The 22,880-nt window shown below is 36.9% G+C and overlaps 1 protein-coding gene across 1 annotated transcript in view; it reads left to right on the forward strand.

The window, feature by feature from the left end:
• LOC116278165 (uncharacterized) overlaps positions 1-22,880 on the forward strand; it is a 279,304-nt gene that overhangs the window by 172,579 nt on the left and 83,845 nt on the right. Inside the window, exon 5 of the mRNA XM_072958927.1 lies at positions 2,573-2,694. Coding sequence (XP_072815028.1) covers positions 2,573-2,646 — 74 coding nt within the window. The 3' untranslated portion in view covers positions 2,647-2,694. The remainder of the gene's footprint in view (positions 1-2,572; positions 2,695-22,880) is intronic.

A 22,880-nucleotide genomic window follows, 5' to 3' on the forward strand; every position in this document is an offset into this window, starting at 1 on the left:
ATGGACCATTTTGCTTCAGCACTGAGGAAAACCCCCAGAGTTGTATGATCAGGAGATGTTGAACTGGCTCAGTTTCACTCACAAGCTGGTAACCTCGAAACTACAAAGCAAATGGCTAGTCAACAGTTGATACCACACAGCTTCTTTTGGTGGCTGCTGTGAGCATTTTTATTCTGAAGTCCTGTTGCTGGCCTTCACAAAGCATGAATGGAAAAATAATGAGGACAAAAAGTAGTCTAACGTGAGGCGGTTTATATCAGAACCAGGGCAGTGAGAATAAGAAATGGCACACTCGCGCGCCTAGGAGGGCTTGTCTGTGGGGGGCAGGCCCGCAGGTTCCCTTTCAAGGGCAAAAATAAGGGGCCAGCTGTTGAGAAGAGAAAGAATGGTGAGTTGAAGAAAAGAGAAAAGATTTTAAATTTCAAAAGACTGATTCAAAGAAGGTCTGATGGACTGCTGGAGAAATACATGACCTGTGTAGTGAAGGAGATAGGTCCACAGCCTCCCTGCACCATTTCTAGTTCCTTTGATCGGCAAGAAATCATTTCTTCTCCCCACTTCTGCACTAAAATCAAGTTTTCATTCTTCTTGGCCATGGGGATCACAACATCTTTGATCTTCAACTTACTGAAGCAGCTGCCTACTGTTCTACTTCAAAGTAGGCTTTTATGACTTTAGGGTATTTTAATAAAGAGTTCTCCAACACCTGCTTGCATATTATCTGGAATAGTAAGGAGCTATGTAGCTCATCAGGTGATACAATGCTGGAATCATAAGGAAACTTCTGTAAGAAAAAACATAAATGTTAGGGAATCGCTTTTTAAACATTTACACCAGCTTTGTAAGGGTACATGCTCCTTCCCATATTTAGTCCCTCTGCTTATCCTCACTTATGCTGTTTGGCAATCAAAGTTACATCCTCAAAAAGGATAAAGAGTTGGTTTGAAAGTTTCCTTTCTAAAGAATGTGTGAAAATGTGGCTTAGAAAATTGCCTTTACTTTTATCTAACATAATATGAAATGTCCACAGTGTGGCAGAAGGTCAGGAAAGGGTCTTCTCTGCTGTGGAACGTAGTTTGCAAATAAGTCATCAAGCCTGTACACGTGGAGCTATGCGAGGAACTGCAGGGTTTTTCTTTACCTGTGTAGAGGGAAGAAGACATTTTATTGGGTTTGAAAGTAGGAAGATACTTACTGTATTCATCTTAATGATCTGCTTATAGGAAAGAGAAAATGTCTTCTAGTTAGAGAAGTCCATGGTAGCCCAGTAATTAAAATCTAAGCTGTGAAGCATTTAAACCAACTTTAAAAATTCAGCAACAGATACCAAAATTCAGAAGTACGTAGAAGGAAAAGTTTTAGCTTTTCTGAAGATTGAGGGTTCATTATTGGGCTTATAAGGTGACAGGTAGATAGTGCCAGGTGGGTGATAGATGGACCCTCTGTGGCAAAACCAGCCATCCATATGGGGAGCGCAAGCAAGAAGACGTAGGTATGGAGTTAACCTTTTACTTAGCTTCATCAAACGTTAGTGTTTTCTTCATATTCACTTTGTGCCTGCATACGCTCCCAGAAACATCTTTCTCCCCACCTCCCCCCAACCTTTTTCTGCTGGGCTGCTTGAAAGCCAGCTGAAGACAGCGTGATGTCTCACCCCCTGAATACTGTCTTCAGAGCAAGGGCGTTCTCTCACAATATCACAGTACCATGATCATATGGAAGAATTTGATACGAGTAGTTAATTTGGCATATTCAACAAACCACATTTAAAATTCTCTAATTCTCTAGACAACTTAATTTTGCATATTCAACAGACTATTTCAAAGTCTCTCAATTCTCTAAACACGTTGTTGTTGCTGATTTTTCACCTTTAGCCAGAATCCAGTCAAGGATGACACGTTGCTTTTCACTGTCACATCTCTTTGGTATCCTTTAATCTGGAACAGTCCACTTCCTAGTTTTTCTTTAATGCCGTTGAAAATTTGGAAGAATCCAGGCCAGTTGTTTGTAGAATGTGTTGTTTATCTGGATTTGTTGATATCTTTTCTCATGTTTAAATTAAGGTTAAATATTTTTGACAATAATACTGCATAGGTGAGTTAATGTTCTCTGTTGCTTTACATCCAGAAGTCTGTAATGGCCGTTTGTCCCATTATTGGTGAGACTACATTTGAGCCCTTAAGCTAGATCTCTCCCTTGTAAAGTTACCCTTTTTCCCTTTATATATATATGAACTCAATAGTAATATGGAGTACAAAGCTTTTACAGCATGCAATCCTCCCTGCCCCCACCCACAATAGTAGACAGAATAATACCATCCCCATCCCATTCCCCCTGCAGACATCTGTGTTCTAGTCCCTGGGACCTGTGAATGTGTTAGGTTAAGAGATGGATAAGGGGAATGAAGGTAGTGGATAGAATTAAGATTGCTGACCAGCTGACCTGTGTATAGGACAACGATCCTGGATTATCCAGGTGGGCCCTTAAAAGTGGAAGATGGAGGTAGAAGACTCAGAGGGAGAGGAGACTACGGAAGAAGGCTTAGTGAGATATGACTTTGTTTTCTTTGAAGATGTAAAAAGGGAGTCACAAGCTGAAGAATGCAGGCATTTTCTCAAAGCCGGGAAAGGCAAGGAAACAGATTGACCCCTGAGGGTTCCGGGAAGGAATGCAGACCTGCTTGATTTCAGCCTGGTGAGTCCCGAGTCTGACTTCTAACCTACGGAACTGTAAGTTAACAAATTTGTGTTGTTCTAAACCCTTGAATTTTGGATAATTTGTTGTAACAGTAATAGAAAACAAATACAACCCCTAAAATTGCATCCACTTATTTTAGCATGCACTGATGATTCTTTTCTGTATAAGTTCTTACACTGGGAGTTGTAAACGGTGGTATTTACTAAGTCCATCAATCCTTTCTCATCTAATAGCTTCCCGCTTCTCTTTTTCCTTATTTCCTTCCTCTTTCTCTCTTGAGTATCATAGATGCATTGATTCTTTTTCTAAATTCACCGTTATATAACCCATTACTTGCATTTATTTTTGATGCTCTAATTGTCCCAAATTTGAGCAGCAGTAGCCGCTTCAGGCTGACTCCTGTGTCCATCTAGCATAGCCTCACTTATCTTAGAACACTTTCTTGCTTTCTCAAATACAGTATTTAGGGTTAAATTTATCCCTTTCCTATCGCAAACCTGGTATCCACCGTTTTAGTCAAGGAGCACTAGTTTTATTTAATGAAGAATGACATTTAGAAACCTGGGTGATAGGAGGACTAATTTTTATTGATACATTAGTATCTCAGTGTAATTTCAGTTTTAGTAGGCAGTTGAACATTCTTGCAAAGTGAGACTTTGTTCTAACTTTTTCTCTGAACTATTCATGTAGATTGCCCATTTTCTATCAGCTTGGCTTTTTTTTCCCCCCTCATTTTGAGTCCTTTGTATAATAGGGAAAGGAGCTTTTTGTGAACATAATTGCAGTTGTTTTCTCCAAAATTTTCATTTATTTTGCATCATTTTTCAATACACTTTAAAATGTCTCAAGAACATCTGTTGCAGAGTCCATCTTTTCCCCCAGCATTTGATGTAATTTCTTTATGATTCACTAGATTGCTACATATTTTGGGCTCTGTTATTGAACTTCTTATTCTGTTCTGCTGGTCAGTCAGTTCATGCACCAATACCACAGAATTTTAGGGTTTGGATAATATGTTTTATATATTAGGGCTGGTCAACCCTTACTGACTTTTTCCAGAAGTTTCCTAGCTACACACGTGTGTTTTTATATGAATGTTAGATTTAACTGCTCTAGCTCCCAGAAAACTTGGTGTGTTTACGGGGACTGCATTAAATTTATATATTCTCTTAGGAACAATCACAATATGTGTGATGGCTTTACATCCTAATCAAGTTGAAGAAATGCCTTTATTCAACTTTTCTCGTAACTTTTTGCACATTTGTTGTTAAGTTTATTCCAAAGTATTTTATCTACTTGCTTGCTGTCGTGAATATTATCTTATTGTAGAGAGATCGTTTTACCTACCGATTTTCCAAGCCTTGTGCCTCTATTTCAGTGGTTTTCAATCTTCTAAGTATATTAGAACTATCTGGGAAACAATTCATGGGGCCCAGACATCTTGCAAACCAAATAAGTCAGAGTCTCTGGGTGTGAGGCCACATCCATTGGTCTGTTTTTAAAGGTCTTCAGGTAATTCCAGTGTAACATAAAAGTTGAGAATTGCTGATTAACTTGGGAGGGAGAAGGAAATTTTGTAGGCTTGATGGTGATGAATTTGGTTCATAAATATTTGTAATTGCTATATATTCATAGTGAATTGATGTTCTTAGCATTAAGTCTTAGTCACGATTACTGATTTTTGGTCTGAATTCTACGTTGTTTACTCTCAGGATTGCCGTCCCTGCTTTCTTACTGTTTGTGTTTTCGTGGTGAACGTTTAGTCATCCTTTTATCGTCAGCTTTCACTTATTTTTATGTGGGGTTTTTCACATTTGGCATATAATAGGATTTTGCTTTGTGAATCAGTCTGAATTTTTAAACATTGGTGAGGTAAGCCAATTTTGTGCTATTTGTATCAGATACATTTGAACTCAGCTTGATCATCTTTTTATGTTTTATGTTGCATTTATTTGTATATTATATGCTGTATTGACTGTTTCTCTTTCCTTCTGTGCTCTATTTGCCTCTTTTTCTGGAGTGCTCTGTTTATTAGGAAGATCTATTTTTGTGCTACTGGTTGCGTTTATGTTCATAATTTATGTCATATTCTTAGTCCTCTCTTCCTGGATTTAGATACTTTTTTTGTTTTGACAGCTTTAAGTGATAACCTCAGCTCCTACCTATTATGTGACCATCAAGGCGCTTATCTTACTTCTCTTTCTGTCTCTCCTCTCATTTTCTGTTGAATTATCTCTACTAGGTTAGAATTTATAACATTTACACACTTTTCTTCTACCTTTTCCCCTCACGTTTGCTTTAACCTTAGATCTGCAGTTAAGCAAATCGAGTGTTCACTGTAGTCTTACCGCTGATGCCCCCTCTGTCAGATAAAGCATGTTCTTTCAGAGACTCTCAGGAATTGTTCATGAGGGCAGGACTCCCCAGGTATTTGTACGTTAACATTGTTCGTCTGGAGCCTTGGTATTTGAAGAAAAGCTTGGCTGGATCTTAGATTCTTGGCTCATACTCTCTTTGGAATTTCTTTAAACTATTGCAGTTTAGGTGTCTTGCTTTATATGTTACTGTTAAAAGATCTGATGCCAACCAGAGTTTTTAAAGTAACAGTCTTTTTACTTGGAAAGCCAGGGCATGTTTTCTTAATGTCTATAGTTTTTTGCTAGGTTGTATCTTAAAACGGATCAGCCTCAATTTTGCTTTTCTTCTTGAAAATCTAGCTTTATAAATATATATTTATATATACAGACATATATAAATTTATAGTTATATGTAGTTTTGTATATATTCACACACATATAAATGTATAATTTTATATATATTTTATATACACATATACATATGTAATTTTATGTTTAATATATACACACATAAGTTATATAGTTTTTATATATAAATATGTATTAGTTTTTATATATTTATATAGTTTTATTATATATTTTAATATACACATACATATATAGTTTTATATATATTTATATATACATACAATGTATATATAAAAAACTACACACACACACACACACACACGTGTTGGTTGTCTGTCTTCTATCTAACATTGTATCTTTGATTTGTTTTGTTTCATTTTTCATCCTTAGGCTGTGTTTATCTTTTCTTCAGTGTCCTGTATTATATTTGCAGTTGAATTTAGTCTCCCGTGGACATCCTGTATTTTAGTCTTTATTTCCAAGTTAATTTTTTTTGTTGTTGTATTTTTCTTTTTTGAGTTTGGTCACTCACTTTATATCTTTTGTGTGTGTGGTGTATGTGTGCATATGCCCATTTGGTTCTTGATGTCTGATATGACATTTTTTTTCACATGTAAAAATGCATGTTTAAGAATATTTGGTTCAGGTTGTGGTGTTTTGTTGGAGGTTTTGCCTGCTTTATTTTTGCTGGAGAATGTGTATCACCTAACAGCTTTTCTTTTTCTGTTTACAGTACTTTGGTATGGATATTGTCTGCCAATGTATGCTAATTTGGGGATGTCTTGGTATTTTTGTATCAGCAGCATTGGGACTTGAAGGCAGGGATGAGCAGTTTCCTAGTTCGCTGAGGCCCTGCTCTTGGTATACCTCGTTGCAGTTTTAAAATTAATAGCGTTTGGTTTTGGTGAATAAGGGGCATTATATATCTTCTGATTTGGTGATTTTCTTTTTTAAATTCTGAAGACCTCTAAATTTCAAGACTTGTTTTCTTCTTTTCCTTCACCGCCAATCCTCCAGTGGTGCTTTTCCCCTTGTAGGTCTTCTGTTGTCCCCTGGAGTGGGGCCCCTGCAAGGTTTCCATTTCTGCTCTAGAGCATTCTCAAGCAGGAAGTGTCCCAAATCACCAGATTTCATGTTCTCAGTGTTCTAAGATGGCTTTTAGGATGGGAGTCTCTCTTCCTGTGCGATGATTTTTATCTGATGTCTGTCATATTGGGCCTCCAATTTCTTCTCCCCTCCCTTGGGTTCCTGCTCCTGTCCTCTCTGGGGTGAGCTCTCTGCTGTGTTCAGGTGTTGATTTCCCTACTTACACATATTTGAAAGTCTGAAGGAATCTCTGATCCCTGTTCAGGCTCTAGTATGGGTTTTGAACAGCTTTGTTTGCCATACTTGTTGGTCTGAATGTTTGTTGTATGGAGGACATGGAGAGATAAGAGTAAGTAAGCAACATGTTCCTCTGGGAACTCAAAAGTTTCTTAGCATTTTTTTCTTAATAATATTAGTGTCTTAAATTCATATGGCATATTTTTCTCACAGTACTTTTACATAAGATCTTTAAGTTGTTTAATGAAAACTGAGGTTCAGAAAGGTTAAGTGAATTATTCAATTTCATAGACCTATATATAGTAGAAGAATTCAAATTGAAATGTGGGTTTCCTCAATTCAGGCCTCCCACCAAAGGCATTGGGCACACAGTCTATATAGGGAAGCTCCCACGTAAGAACACCCTTTCAAGACCACAACAGGTAACTGTTCAACCTAAATTCATAGAACTAGAGAAAATTAAGTAAATGAAAAGGCAGAGTAACTTACTCTCAGTTGAAAGAGCAAGAGAGTTCCAGAAGGAGAAATGAGAGAAAGGGATCAAAAATGTATTCAAAGAAATTATGACAGAAAAGCTCCCAAACCTAAAGAAGAAAACATACCTCTATACAGCAAGCACAGAGAGTCCCAAACGAGATGAATTTAAAAAGACCCACAGTGAGACATATCACAATTTAAAAAGCAAAAGATAAAGAGAAATCTAAAGGCATTAGGAGGAAAAACAAAGTCATATATATGGAAATCTCCATAAGGCTATCAGCTTATTTCTCTGCAGAAACTTTGCAGACCAGAGAGAGATATTCAAAGTGCTGAAAGGGAAAAAAAACTACAATATAGGATGTTCTACCCAGCAATATTATCATTTAGAATTGAAGGAGAAATAAAGAACTTTTTCAGATAAGCAGAAACTAAAAGAATATAGCAATACTAAACTTACCTTTAAAGAAATATTAAAGGGTTTTCTATAAATGGAATGGAAGTAAGAATCTATAGAAAAAGGAAAATCCCACTAGGAAAGGCAAATATATAGTAATGGTTAAGAATCACTTAAATAAGGTACTACATAGATTAAAAGACAGAAAATTGTGAAACAACTGTAATCAAAGTTAACAGTTAAGGGATAATCATGAAGATGTAAAAATAGGACATCAAAAACACTACATATAGGGGAGGGGAGTAAAAATGTAGATCTTTTACAATGTGTTTGAATTTAGATAACTAGCATGTTAAAACTAAGTACATGAAGTTAAAGGTTAACATATATGAACCCCGTGGTAACCACAAATTAAAATCCTATAATAGATTCACAAAAACCAAAAAGAAAGGAACACAAGCATACTACTAATGATAACCATCAAGCCACAAGGGTAGAGCCAAGAAGAAGAAATGAACAGAGAACTGTACTGTGTATAAAATAGATAAGCAGTAAGGGTTTATTGTATAGCACAGGAATTATCTCATAATATCTTTTAATAAAGTACAATCTGTAGAAGTACTGAATCACTGTGTTGTATACATGACACTAATGTAATTTTGTATATCATCCATACTTCAGTAAAAAATTAGACAGCATGCCCATGAAATTGCTGGTAGAAGCTGCTCAGACTAGAATAAAAAAAAAACATATGCACAATATATATTTAAATTTAGGGGGGAAAGCGACTATATACTGTGTTATGAAAAAGGCATGAGTATTAATTACTTATAAACTCTACTTGAGCCAGCTTTGTGACTTAGTACCTCCAAAGCTGATGTCATCTTAAGGAACAAGATGGTTTCATAGTATGGAACTGTGAAGAAAAAAATAGCTGTGCTAAAGTCTACATTGATCAGAGTGTTCTGAATTGTGATCTGTTCTGAGTGACGATTTTAGAAAAAACAATGGAAAACTGGAGCGCATCTGGAAAAGGTTAGCATTTAGAAGCCATGTTATTTAAGGAACTATTAAAGGACCTGCTTATGTTTGGTGTTGTTAAAAAATATTTGTAGTCTAATACAAATGCTTCCAATATTTGAGGGACCTGACCTCTAGAAGGTAGGTTAGCTCTCTTCTGTGAAACTCCCTAGAAAGTCTGTGGTCAGCAACATGAGATTTATGGTGTTGCCTCCATTTAATGAAGTTTTCTAACAGTGAATGCTTCCCTAATGAAATATATAGCTTTCTTAGTGGTCACTTCTCTATGGTGTCATTGCCCTCTCCCTGCAATGTGAAAATGCCTAGCAGAGTTCAGATAATCACCACCTAGGAAGTTGTTTGAAATATTCCTGCATTATGACAATTTCCAAGACAGTTATGACATGAGAAATAGATACTTGGTTAGTTGCTGACACAGAGCTTCTTAAACCCTGGCAATTTCCTGAATGATAGGAATGCTAGGAGCATCATATGTTGTAATGTTTGGTCTTTGACCCCAATTCCTGACACAGAGCTCCTAAAACTCTCGTAATTTCCTGAGTGATGGGGGTGATAGGGTCTTACAAAGAGCTCATAAATCCCTTGGAATTTCTTGGGTGATTGGAGAATCTTTTGTTTTAATGACTCAATTCTTGGTGGGCTCCTGGATAGCTTCAGCATGGGGGTGGTCACTAGAAAGACCAAGCCATGATAAGAAGTTTGGAACTTTCAACCTCAAGCCCCAGTCCCCAGGGAGGGGAGAGGGGCTGAAGATTGAGTTAGTGCTTGATTATGCCTATGTGATGATATCTATTAAAATCCCTAAACTATAGGGTTTGGAAAACTTGTGATTGGTGAACATATCCATGTGCCAGGAAGGTTGTATACTCCAGTTTTGCAGGGACAGAAGCTTCTGTGGTTGGGACCCTTCTAGACCTCACACTATGTATTGTGCCTCTTCATCTGCCTATCATCTTGATCCTTTATAATAAATCTGTAATAGTAAATAAATGTTTCCCTGAGTTTTGTGAGCCATTCCAGCAAATTATCAAACCTGAGCTGGGGTGGTTGTGGAAACCCTCAACTTTGTAGCCAAGTCAGACAGAAATATGGGTCCCCTGGGCCTCAGTACTTGTGACTGGCCCCTGAAGTGAGGGCAGTCTTGTGGGACTGTGCCCTTAAAGCTATAGAGTCAGACACTAAATTCAAAGAGTTAGTGTCAGAACTGAATAAGTTATAGGACACCCAGTTGGTGTTGGAAGAGTTGGAAAATTAGTTGACGTGGGGAGAAAAAAACACCACACATCTGGTGTGAAAAGTGTTGGAAGTAAAGAAACAGTTTCCCTTCAGTAGTGGTTTTCAGCTATGGCTAGATCAAAATCACATTGAGCTATTTCTTAAATATGTGGCATCTGGAAACATAATCCATAGACACTACTTCTGTAAATCTAAGGCAAAGTTCACAAGTTTGACTTGTTATTTGTTCAGTCAGTCAGCCAGTTGATGCCTCGTACCAGATACACTGTTGGACACTGGTACAGAAAGGTAACTTTTAAACATCACAGCTCCTTCTTTCATGGAGTTTAGTCTCATGGGAGAGACAAATATTAATTTAGAAATCAGACCCTTGATCCCAAGAATATAGTGACAAATTCTCATCTGAAATGATCCAAAGAGAAGAACAGAGGAGAGTGTCAGAAAAGGAATGTCTTGGTCTGAGAGCTTTAGAGAAGGCTTCATTGAGAAAGGGACCATTGGCTAAGACTTGAGTGATGAGACTTTGAATTATTCAGAAAGCCTCAGGATGGAGAATGGACCTTCCAGTAGAGCTACAGCATATGCAAAGGTCCTGTGGCAAAAATGAGACTAGGGTATTGGGAGGACTGAAGGAAGAGGAAAGGGAAGTGTGGCTGGATCATGAGAAGAGAGAGTGAGAAATGAGATGAGGATTGAGAGTGTAGACAGGGTTGACCCAGGTAGGAGCCATGAATAATGTGTTAGGGATGTTGGCCTTGATGCTAAGAGCAAAGGAAAACCACTGATGGATTTTAAGTGTTGTGAGTGGAATGTAGCTAAGTGCCCTGATCAGAGTTGGATTTGTAAATGTTAATCTTGGCTACTGTGTTGAAAATAGACAGGCAGTGTCACAGAACAAATGATAGACATCATGATATCACAGAGAAGGGTGATGTGGAATGAAGGAGAAAATAGTATATTGGGGAGCTGTTTAGGAGGTAAACAGGACTTGGTGATGGATTTGACTTGCAGTGAGGGTTAAGGTGTTCCCAGATAGTTCCTGGGTTTGGGGTTTGTGCAAGTTGAATGGAGGGAACTGATTCATTGGGATAGGGCCACTGAACAAGGACAAAATGTGGTGAGGGCGTTATAATTCCTTATGGATTACATTGAGAGTTGAGGTGCATTTTAGATACTGAATGGGCATAGTGAATAAGCTGTAGTAGATACGAATCTGGAGGTCTCAGGACAGACAAGACAGCATAGCATGGTCCCTAGCACTGCCAACTGTCCTGTAAAGAAAAAAAGCTGTAAAAATAATTATTAGGTAATAACTCTTATAATTTGACTATGGGTTAATGTTAAATAGCAGAATTATTGGCATCTACCCTGTTGGTGTCATCTGTTAATTAAATGAAACACGATTTTAAATAACATAGATGAGGCCAAAAGCCTGTAGAGTTGTGGTTAACATGCTCAGCTGTGTCTGCAGGTGTACCACAGTGATTTTTTTGTTTTTGATAATGAGATAGTGTGTATACTTTCGTAGGATCTGAAATGACTTCAAAGGAATCTTCACCTGTCTTCCTTTGTTTCTGCAGAAGAGAAGGCAGGAGCATGTGAAGTGAGTGAATAGGATGTGTAAGGTGAGAAACCAGTCCAGTTAATCTGCAGGGGGATAATGGAAGTCAGTCAGTCAATCAATCTCTCTCTCTCTCTCTCTCTCTCTCTCTCTCTCTCTCACACACACACACACACACACACAAAACTCACGGTAACTCTGGTAACCAAATAAGTTTAAAAACAACCGGAAAAATACAATAAGAAAAAAGTCAGCCCACAGCTATTTAGAATTTTCCTCTCTGACCGTTCCTCTGTTTATTAGTTGGCAATCTGTGATGAAATGTGGTTCCACTCACACCATTTCCTAATAAAATTTTCACTGGCAAAATAAACATTGATTAAATTCAGAGAGGCATCTGTGATTAGAAAGCTAGGATATTTCTGGAGGGAGTCTTTTCCATGCGTTTTCCTGAGCAGTTGGCTACAGAAAGGAATGAGGAGACTGTCCTATGGCAGTTGACTAATGGCTTATGGAAACTGACTAGACGCGAGGCCCGTGTAGCTTTACCAGGAAAAGCGAGTTGGCTAACAGCGCAGTGAAGGAAGTTGGAAAGTTGATGACAAAAAGTGTTTCTAAGCCTCAGATTTGCCAGATTTTCTTTCTTTTCCTTTCACAATTTTGAGTATTTATAGTAATTCTTATTGTATGCCTGCCCTTTAGAGTTAATCACCTCGAATCTTATTAGGAAAGTGGTTCATACAAGCATAATGGGTCTAAAATGGGACTAGATTGGTGTGAGTCTTAAATACACATGTAGCCAAAATCTGTTACTTCAGTGATTCAGTTTGGCATTCCCTTTGCTCACACCTGCTTATACCCTCTGGCCTCCTATTACTCTGTGGAAAAGGATGTAAGTGAAATATCCAAAGGCAGTAGACAAAGCAAAGCCACCAGGCCAGGGAGAGAGCAGCATACCTCTCCTTCCCATTGGAGCCCCAGGTAGACAACTAACCACTTCACTGCCCCCTTGGTGCATGTTTGCCGTGACATCCAGGCTGGTGGCTCAGCCCACGCGCCCTGAGTTTCTTCCTTGACCTATCTTGACTCTGCACTGCAGGCAGTGAAGGAGCCCCTCGCTGTGTTCTCACTCATCATCTCTGACGAGCAGTGGGCACCCTTATTTGTGAAGCTCTGTCTATATTCTATGCTAGGTTGGCTTCATCTCTTGGGAGATAAGATGTGTCTCTTTGAATCAAAAGATCTGAAAATACAGTCAAGATGTACTCCTGTGATCCCTTAATATACTTTAAGCCAGGGCGCCTTTTATTGTTTCTCGAACACCATTTCCCAAATGCACTGCAGTGTCAGCCTATTCTTCAAAGTGCCCTTGCAGAGCGTACCTGAAATCTCCAGCTGGAAGAAAAAAGCAGAGAACAGATTGAACCCTGCTGCTCTGCACTCAGGGCCTTGGAATATATCAGGAGGAGGCCCTGTATTATAAATGCAGAATGTCTCTGTTTCCGAATCCAGCAGTACTTCCTGAAGACCGTAGTGTGTGTGTGTGTGTGTGTGTGTGTGTGTGTGTTGTTTCTTGGCCCTGAAACCCATCAAACGACATCTTTTATGTAGGAAGTGAAACAAAATTAAACTCAAAAGTTAAGCTCTCTTGCTTGAAGGAAGTTTAGAGATATGAGTCGGAGGAGGATCTCCTTCTTTCCCTTCTATTTCCAAATACTTTAAAAATGTGAAAACAATTCTGAAGTCCAGAGCCATACAGAAAACAGGTTGCAGGACAGATTTAGCCCTCAGACTATAGCAGAAGACCTTTTTTAGATTTTCTCGGGTTATAAATGAAGCTTTTAAATCAGGATAGGGAAATGAAGAAAATGTTATGGGGTATCTTGTTCCTTACTCACGGGGTTTCCTTCTGTGTTCTTGGAGCTCCATGCACTACAACATTCACGGCCTGCCTTTTGTTCCTTTGTTCACTGCCCTTTAGGGAAGGGCAGTTCTGGTAAGATGGGAAATTTTGGAGAAAATAAAAACTAGGCATACTTTGCTCAGTTTATTAGCCCTTCTTCCTCTTAGATGTGTAACCGATTCATTCATTTAATAAATAGTATTGAGTGCTTATGTATATTAGACATTGTCCTGGGCACTGGAATTGCAGCTGTGACTAAAATAAACACAAATCCTTTACATTCTAATACGAGACACAGAAAATAAATGTAAGTGTTCTTAAAGCAGTAAGTGTTAAAAAATAAAGCAGAGAGGAAATATCCAAGATGGAGGGGGAGCTGGAATTTTAGATAGGAAATGCAGGGAAGGCACCACTGAGAAGGTGATGGTAACTAACAGCAGAAGGAAGTGGGGGAAAGAAGCATGTAGATATTTGGGGTTAGAGCATTTGGAGCAGATCCTTCTGCAGTCATGCAGATAGTCTGAAGCAGAGATCACATCCAGAGTTTGAAGAAGAGCAAGGAAACAGAATAGCTGGGAAGGAAGTCGGAAGTCATCTAATTTGACTTGGATTTTAACTAATCACTTGAGTCCTATGATAAGACTCTTGCAGGAGAGTAGGGAGGTTGAAACAAGAAGTAGAGTTAAGAGGTTGTTGATAGAATCCAGAAGCGAGATGATGGTGCTAGCAGTGAAGGTGGTTAGAAAGAGTTGGATTCTGGGCATGTTTGAAGTATTATGACATAATCTGTGGATAGATGAGATGCAGTATGAGGAAAAGGTAAGTATCAAGAAGGAAGATAAGCATCAAAGATGTTTGAGCTGAGTAACTGAAGAATGGATTTGCAGTTAATTGTGGGCAAGATTGGGAAAGGAGCTGTCCAGGGTGCAGTTGGGAGGTAAAGATCAGGAGTACAGTTTTAGACTCATCAAGTTTAAGATGCCTATTAGACATCCAAGTGGAGATATTGAACAGGAGATTGGATACATGACTCTGGAGTTCAGAGAAGCCCAAGCTTGACATCAGCTCTGAGTTTGGAGCTAAAGTCATGGGGCAGGATGAGATCAGTGTAGTCAGAAAAATAGATGTGGTCCAAGGACTAAGGCCTGGGACCTCTGACACTTAGAATTGTAAGCAAGAGGTGGTACAGTAAAGGAGACTGAGAGAGGCAGGAGAAAATGAGCTGAGCTTGGTGAAGAATGTTTTGAGTACATGTTCCATTGCTCATCCTCTCATGCGGGAATACCTCATGGATCCATACTTGCCTGGATCTGTGTGGATAACTCTAATTCTAGTGTTCACTATTCACAACACTACCAGGATGATATACTTGTATAAAGCCATGCCTTTCAACCTGATCTCAAGTACTCCTTTTATTATTTTTCTAAAACTGTTCAGGACTGTGTGGGAAAGAATGGTGCTGCATATTCGGACTTCCTTGGGGCTTCATGAAGGAAAAACTGACAAGTGCATTTGATTTGGAGATAAATCTTTTTGTGACTTTTAAGCTGAAAACCGAATTGACGATATAATTAGGGTTCAGTATTATTTTTCTGTAAAGGTATTATACTTTAAAAACATACCATATTATTTTTGACAAATATTTCCTTTTTACTTTCCCTTTCTTTGATACTTACTCTTTAAAATCCAATGAGTTCTTGGAATACTATAATTCAGCATTGGGTTAAGATCATTGCGTTGGGATTTGGTAGGAAAGTGATCTTGCTTGAATGTTGACACTTTTACTAGGCATATCTGAGAAGCATATTTACAGAGTCAGTTTGTAGCCAAGGCTAAAGCCTCTTGGGAGCAGTAATCAACATTGTTTCAAAGGATCAAGTAGCATCTGTGAGTTTGGAATATGCCTAAATGTGAAAAGATAAAGGCAGGAAATGTACATGCCAGAAGAATGACATCGAAAGGCACAAAGAGCAGAGCTTTGAGATTCTGTTCCCAACATTTCATAAGCTTTCCTAGGAAAAGTGTGCTTCTGCTCTTGTTTTAAGAAAACTTTTACTTTAAAAATTATCTGGGTCATTTGTATTAAGTAGCTCAACTGATTAAGTGACCATTTAAGTTTAAAATTTCATGCAAGTTCATTGTAAAACACTTAGATTATACTGAAAGATGTAAAGAAGAAAAAGAAAGCAAGTCATATTCCCAAGATTCAAATATAAATGTTAATATTTTGCTCTGTATATGTGCATACTTTTTAAGACTTACACAGTATTTTAACATACTTACAAAAATGCAACATATTATACATACTGTGGAAACTGATTGTTAACACTTCCTAATGTATGCTTAATTCTAGTTAATATTCCATGGATGCTGCTTGAAAATAAGATGCATTCTGTGTTTTCAGAGAGTAGAGCTTGATATGTAACAGTACATAGAATGACCTTACTTGTTCTACAGTCACAGACTGCATTTCTCACTAATCTTCTGTTTCTGTAAGCTTTTCTTAGGTTTCAATTTTTTCCTCTTTAAATTTTAATTGTACTCAATTTTGTACATAAAGTCTTGTGATAAGCCTTACTTTTACACACTGTCCTTCATCAAATAGCTACCCTTTTTAATATGTTTTACTTTCAGCTCCACCAGTTCTGTTATTAATGTTGTGACTCTTAATGTTTTATTTGTTTGCATTTTCTTGCTGCATTTTTCCCTCTTTTGAGTCACTTTCTTTTATGTGTGTTTGTAGCTGGTGGCCTCAGCAATAGTTGGATTCTTTTGACTTGAACTAAAACTCTTTTCTTAGTTTTTTTCTTTAAAATAGGTAGGTTAATTCATACATATTTATTATACTCTACAGTAAGTTGTATTTGGTCTTTTAAATTTGTATTTTCTTTTTCAAAATACTTTTTACTCATTTCATTTTTCTCCTAATTAATTTTCTTAAAAAAATTCTTATCTTTATTTCATCTTATTTATTTTATTTAATATTGCCTATTTCTCATTAACAAAAACAATTGTATGACATGCCAGATCAATTAATTTTTGTAATCTATATGTTTCTGTTTCATTAAATCATGGGAAAAATTTTATCATATTGTCAAATGAAAGAATGCTGCTATTTCTGTTTTTGTATTTGAGATTTATTTGTTTACTGTCAAAAGCAGAGCCTCAGACTTTGAAACAGACATATAGATAGATCTGACTAAAGAAATATCAGGATTTGTAACATATTCCTTGCATTATTAATAGTTTATAATTTGGCTATCCATGACACTGCATTATTATAAATTCGTTAAGAATAGCATATGGATTTATTATTTTGTTTTCCTGACTTTAAAAAGTGATTAATGAAAAAAATGGATAAATGAATTATATTAAATCTACCCTAAATTAATCTTGGCCATTTTAATCCTTACAACAACCTTTGAAACAGATTCTATTATTTCCCCCATAGAAAAGTTAAATAATTACCCACAGCTACAAAAAGCAAAAAAAAAAAAAAAAAAAAAGGACCTCTGAGTAAGCCAATCTTAGTATCACCATAACCATTATTTAAACTTAGGCAGTTATACTTTGTATATTGCAACTTTACACAATAAAATGAGCTTGATCATCTGGTCTCCAAGCTCACAGCAGAACAGAAGAAAACTACAGTAGGGAGCAGAATCTTAGAGGGACAAACATTTTGACAGTAGTGAGAAGTGATAGTCAACAACCTAATAGCAAGGAAAAGACATGAGCTATGGAAAGCAATCCTCTAGATGAAAACTGGGACTATTTTAGTGGAGGTGCTCAAAATTCTACCCTATATTGCTCTTTTAAATTAAAGTAATATTTAATGTTTACATTATGACTATGTAAATGTTTTTACTGAGTCACTTAGTACCTACTTATTTAAGCTGAGCAACTTACTGCTTTCCCTGGAGGTAATAATGCCTCATCTTCTCTATTAGTTTTCCAGATGCCTATTACTGATTAATTCTCAAACTCCGATGTTACTGAAAAGTGTCTTCTAATGTAGTCAGATGCTTCAGGTATGTTTTTTCTTAGAGTCATCCTTCTGCAGCCTCACATGCTTCTGCTTCAGTCTGAACAGGTTCTCTGTATGCCTGAGAGTCATCTTTGCTCCTAGAACTTCTCATCACCATTTTCTTGGTTAAACTTGGTTAAAACTTAGTTAAAAGTTTAGCTGGTTGTAAAATTCTTCAGAATTTTGATGACCTTTCTCAATTGTCTTCTAGATTCCAGTATTACTCTTGAAAAGTCAGATGCTGTGCTGATTCCCATGCCGTTAGATGTTACCTGTTTTTCTTTATGGAAGCCCCAGGGTCTGAAGTTTCAGAATGATAGGTCTTGCTTTATTGAGATATAGTTTACGTATTATAAAATATGCCAATTTTCAGTGTATAATTAGGTAAGTTTTGATACATATATAGTCATATAATCTCTATTGCATCATGATATAAAATATTTCCAGTATTCCAAATCTCCTAGTTAATTTTTCTGTGACATTTTTATCCTTCTACTTTCACCCTCTCCTCCTTTTAATTCTATCATTGGTTATTTCTATGTCTTTAAAAAACTTAATTTTTCTACAGTTAACTCTCTCAGCAGTGAAATACTGGCAATTTATTCTTTTTTTTTTTAATTAGAGAACTATTTTATAGTGTTTTCAGATTTGCAGCTCCTGTATAATCCCTGCCACTCCATTCACATAACCTCCCTGATGATCACATCCCGCAGCAGAGTGGTACATTTGTTAAAACTGGTGAACCTCCATTGACACATCATGATCACCCAAAGTCCACAGTTTATATAGAGGTTTGCTCTTGGGGTTGTACATTCTGTGGGTTTTTACACATAGATCCACCACTGTAGTATCATGCAGAATAGGTTTACTATTCCTCTGTGCTCTGTCTACTCATCCTCTGTGTTCTGCCTATGCTCTGTCTACCCTAAATCCTGGTAACCACTGAACCTCTTACTGCCTCCGTGGTTCTACCTTTTCCAGAGTGTCCTATAGTTGTAATTACATAGCTTAAAGCCTTCTCAAATTGGCTTCTTTCACTTAGTAATATACATTTAGGATTCGTCGGTGTCATTTCATGACTTGATAGCTTATTTCTTTTTAACACTGGATAATATACTGTTGTCCAAATTATTTAGTTTATTTATCTATTCACCTACTGAAGGACATCCTAGTTGCTTCTAAGTTTTGGCAGTTATGAACACTACTTTTATAAACATCTGTGTGCAGGTTTTTGTGTGGACATAAGATTTCAGTTCACTTTGGTAAATTCCAGAGAATACATTTGATGGATCGTATGGTAAAAGCATGCTTAATTTTGTAAGAAACTGCCAAACTATCTTCCAGAAGGTCTGTGCTGTTTTGTATTCTCACCTGTTTGAGAGTTCCTGTTGCTCTGTATCCTTTCCAGCATGGGATGTTGTCACTGTTTTGGATTTTGGCCTTTCCAACATGTGTGTTGTAAGTAGCTCATTGTTTTAATTAGCAGTTCCCAATGTCATATGACAATGAACATCTTTTCATCTGTAGATCTTCTTTGGTGAAATGTCTGTTCAGGTATTTTGCCTCCTTTTTAAATTGAGTTGTTCATTTGACCTTCAAGAATTATTTGTATAGTTTGGATAACAGTCCTTTACTACATAGGCCTTTTAAAATATTTTCTCAGAAACAGTGGCTTGTCTTCTCTTTCTCTTGTCCTTGTCTTTCTCAGAGGAGGAATTTGCAATTTTAATCACATTTATCATTTCCTTCTTTCAGGAATTGTGCCTTTGGTGTTTTTCTAAAATATCATTGCCATACCCAAAGTCACTGAGATTTCTACTATGCAGTGTGTGTGTGTGTGTATGTATGTATATAAGTATTATATAACATTATATATATTATTATATATGCTTTATATGTGTGTGTGTGTGTATATATATATGTTTTATAGTTTTGTGTTTTACATTTAGGTCTCTGATTCATTCTGAGTAAATTTTTGTTTAGGTTGTGAGGTCCGTATTGAGGTTTGTTTTATTTTTTGTAGGTGTCCAGTTATCCAAGAATCACTTGTCAAAAAGTGACTATCTTTTCTCCACTGTATTGCCTTTGCTCCTTTGTCAGAAGTCAGTTAACAGTATTTACGTGGGTCTATTTCTGGGCTTTCCATTATGTTTCATTGACCTGTTTATTGAACTCTTTGTCCAGTGCCACACTGTCTTGATTACTGTCGCTTTAAGTAAGTCTTAAGTCAGATAGTATCCAGTCCTTCAATTTTGTTCTTTTCCTTCAATATTATGTTGGCTATTCTGGGTCTTTTGCCTCTCCATATAAACTTCAGTGTCATCTTGTCAATATCCACAAAATAATTTGCTGGTATTTTGATTGGGATTGGGTGAATCTATGGATTAAGTTGGGAAGAACTGATACCTTGACAATATTGAGTCTTCCTATCCATGAACATGGAATATCTCTACACTTATTTAGCTGTTCTTTGGTATCTTTCATCAGACTATAGTTTTCCTCATATGTCTTACATATGTTTTGTTAGATTTGTACCTAAGTATTTTATTTGGGGAGTACTAAAGTAAATGGTAATGTGTTTTAACTTCAGATTCCACTGGTTCATTGTTTGCATGGTATCTGACTACATGTACAGACTTACTTCAGCTATAATATTATTTAACAAATATTTACAGAATTTGCCCTTTTTTAACCTTTTTCTCCCATTTCTTCTACCACCGTGCCCCCACCTCTGGTAGCTACCAACGTGATCTTTTTCTTTGAACTTGGTGTTTGTTTTTTAGATTCCATATATGAGAGGTCATACAGTACGTGTCTTACTTTGTCTGACTTATGTCACTTGGTATAACGCTATTGAGGTCCATCCATGTTGTTGCAAATGGCAAAATTTAATTCTTTATTATCACTGACAACTATCCCATTGTATATGTATACCACAGTTTCTTTATCCATTCATTCATCCATCCATACATAGACACTTAGGTTTCTTCCATGCCTTGGCTATTGTAAATAATGCTGCAGTGAACATGCAGATACATATATCTTCCTGAGTTACTGTTTTCAAACTCTTTGGAGAAATACCCAAAAGTAGAACTCCTGGATCAGATGGTAGTTCTATTTATAACTTTTTTAGGAACCTCACGCTGTTTTCCATAGCATCCTGTCATCTTTTTCTTTGTTTATTGATTACAACTTTTATGCAGCTGGATTAGAAAGGCCAAGGAATGGTCTCCGCTCCACCACTGAATCTCTTCCTTGAAAGGAGTTGAGTATTGGCTTTGGTGTGTCCATTTCATTTTATCTAATTTGTTCTCTGTGTGGCTGAAATTCCCTATACCTTTGATTGTTCTTCAGTTTCAAGAGTTATGTGTTTTTTTTTTCCCCTCTGTCTCTTTAAAATTTTGTTTTTTTCTTTGTAATTTTGTTCAACTTAAGTGGAAAAAGGGTTTATAAACTTCTACATTGCCTGCTTTTCCAGAAGTTATCCATTTCTTCTATTAAAAAATGTTGCAGTGAAAGCCTTAGCCCATTTTCATTGGCACCATTTCATTTTTATCACACTGAAAAATGAAAGAGGGCTGAAAACTTAATTAGCATGAAGATTTTTTTGGAAGAACCTAGAAATGAGTAGCTTCTAAGAGATGCTATATGTACAATCCCAGGAGAATTTTCAGTTTGTCCTCTTTGAATAACTACAGTAGAATAAAGACACTGTTAGTATATATAACTGCCATTTACGAAGATGCACTCTAGAGTTTGTGCTTATTTACTGTCTACCCCAATATTACATAAATAAGGTGAATTCAGAGGTATACCTTGACACCCAGGACACTGGACCTGTACAATGCATGTGTTTTAGTTATCTTGCTTCTTTGCCCTACAGAAATGTGCTCACCTGGTAAAATAAATTCTTTTTTTTTCCTTTGCTTTTCTCTTTCTTTTATAAAATCTAATTTACCTAAACACTTCATTTGATGACTATTAAAACTAAACAAATGCCTTCCCCTTCCTTCTCTATTTTTGAATAGGCTATCCAGACTATCACTTCCTCCAAATAATTTACTCACCCTTATTTTTGCTTGAATGCCACAAAAAATGGCTATCCTATGAGGTGATTGGGATTTTAAGACTGCTGATCCTTTGTGTAACATTTCATCTTTTAGGACATATGTATCTACATAATCCTGAGCCATCTTAATTGTTGTATTATTTATAGTGAGTTGAATTAAAATTACAGTAGGCAACTGGTGCTTGCTTTCTGTTGAAGAATGAATGACCTGGTCCTCTAACACGTGTATTTTTCTCTGTTACCTTTCTTTTCTCTCATTCTCTTCCAAGTATTCTGTGACAGGTGTGGTGGCAGGCAAAATTTTGTCTGAATGAGCTCTACCTCCTGTTGGTTATGTTATGTTACATGAAAAGGGGGACCTTGCAGATGCATTTAAGGTTTTGAATCAGTTGATTTTAAGATACAGAAATTATGTTGGATTATCTCTGGGCCCAATCTAATCAAATGAGCCCTTAAAAGCAAAAGTGGGAAGTAAGGAAACAAAGCAGGAAATTCATAGTGTAAGGAGGACTCAGTATGTCATTGGGACTTTGATGATGGAAGGAACCAGATGCAGAGGAATGAGGTAGTGTCTAGGAGCAGACTGCAGATCCTGGGTGACAGCCAGCAAGGAGATGGAGACCTCATTTCTCTAAGACCTCCAGAAAGAAGGCCTAATCCAGCCAAAACTTTAAATTTGATCTTGTAAAACTCAGAGCAGCGGATCCAGTCAATCCTACCCAAATTTTTGACTTATAGAAGCTATGGGAAAGTAAATCTAGTGGGGAAAAAAAATGAAGACAATAAATGGATATAGTAAGCTACTAAATTTTCTGTGATTTGTTACAACATCAATAGAAAACTAATGTCATCCGTCGGCTGGAGGAGAGACCAAATGGAATTGGATGTGGTATGGAAAACTGATGCCAATAAGAGCTCCTCGCAAAGAATGGCATATCTGCTGAGTCAGTGTGAGTGACCTCTCTGGGTCTGAGGCTGTGAGTTAGGCAAACAAAGGAAACTGAAAGTAAACTTCCCTTTGGGGGCAAGATAACTTAAATTGTAGAAAGTTGGACAAATGGAGCTTCCTCTCAGAGTGGGAAAGGCAAGGAGCAGGCACAGCAGTCAGAGAGCCTGTGAGAAGGGGCTTCCTCCAAAATAGACAAGCCCAGGAAACAAATTCTGGGCCTTTAAAAATACACAGATTCAGATTTTTACCATTTCCTTTTTAATTGGATTAATTTTTTAAAAAAGGAATCTAGAAAATGATACACATATTTAGAGGAATAAGTTATAAAGAAGAAATCACTTATGATCAGAAAAGATTCCATGGGTATAAGAACTTGATTGCAAATTAAAAAAAAATTTTTAAATGAATAGCTTGCAAGAGAGAAAGAAAATAAATTAATTCAGGTAATGAAAAGGAAAACCTGACACAGAAGACACATAAGAAAAGGCAATGAAA

This window comes from Vicugna pacos, chromosome 3 (assembly GCF_048564905.1).
Source record: "Vicugna pacos chromosome 3, VicPac4, whole genome shotgun sequence".
Taxonomy (NCBI): domain Eukaryota; kingdom Metazoa; phylum Chordata; class Mammalia; order Artiodactyla; family Camelidae; genus Vicugna; species Vicugna pacos.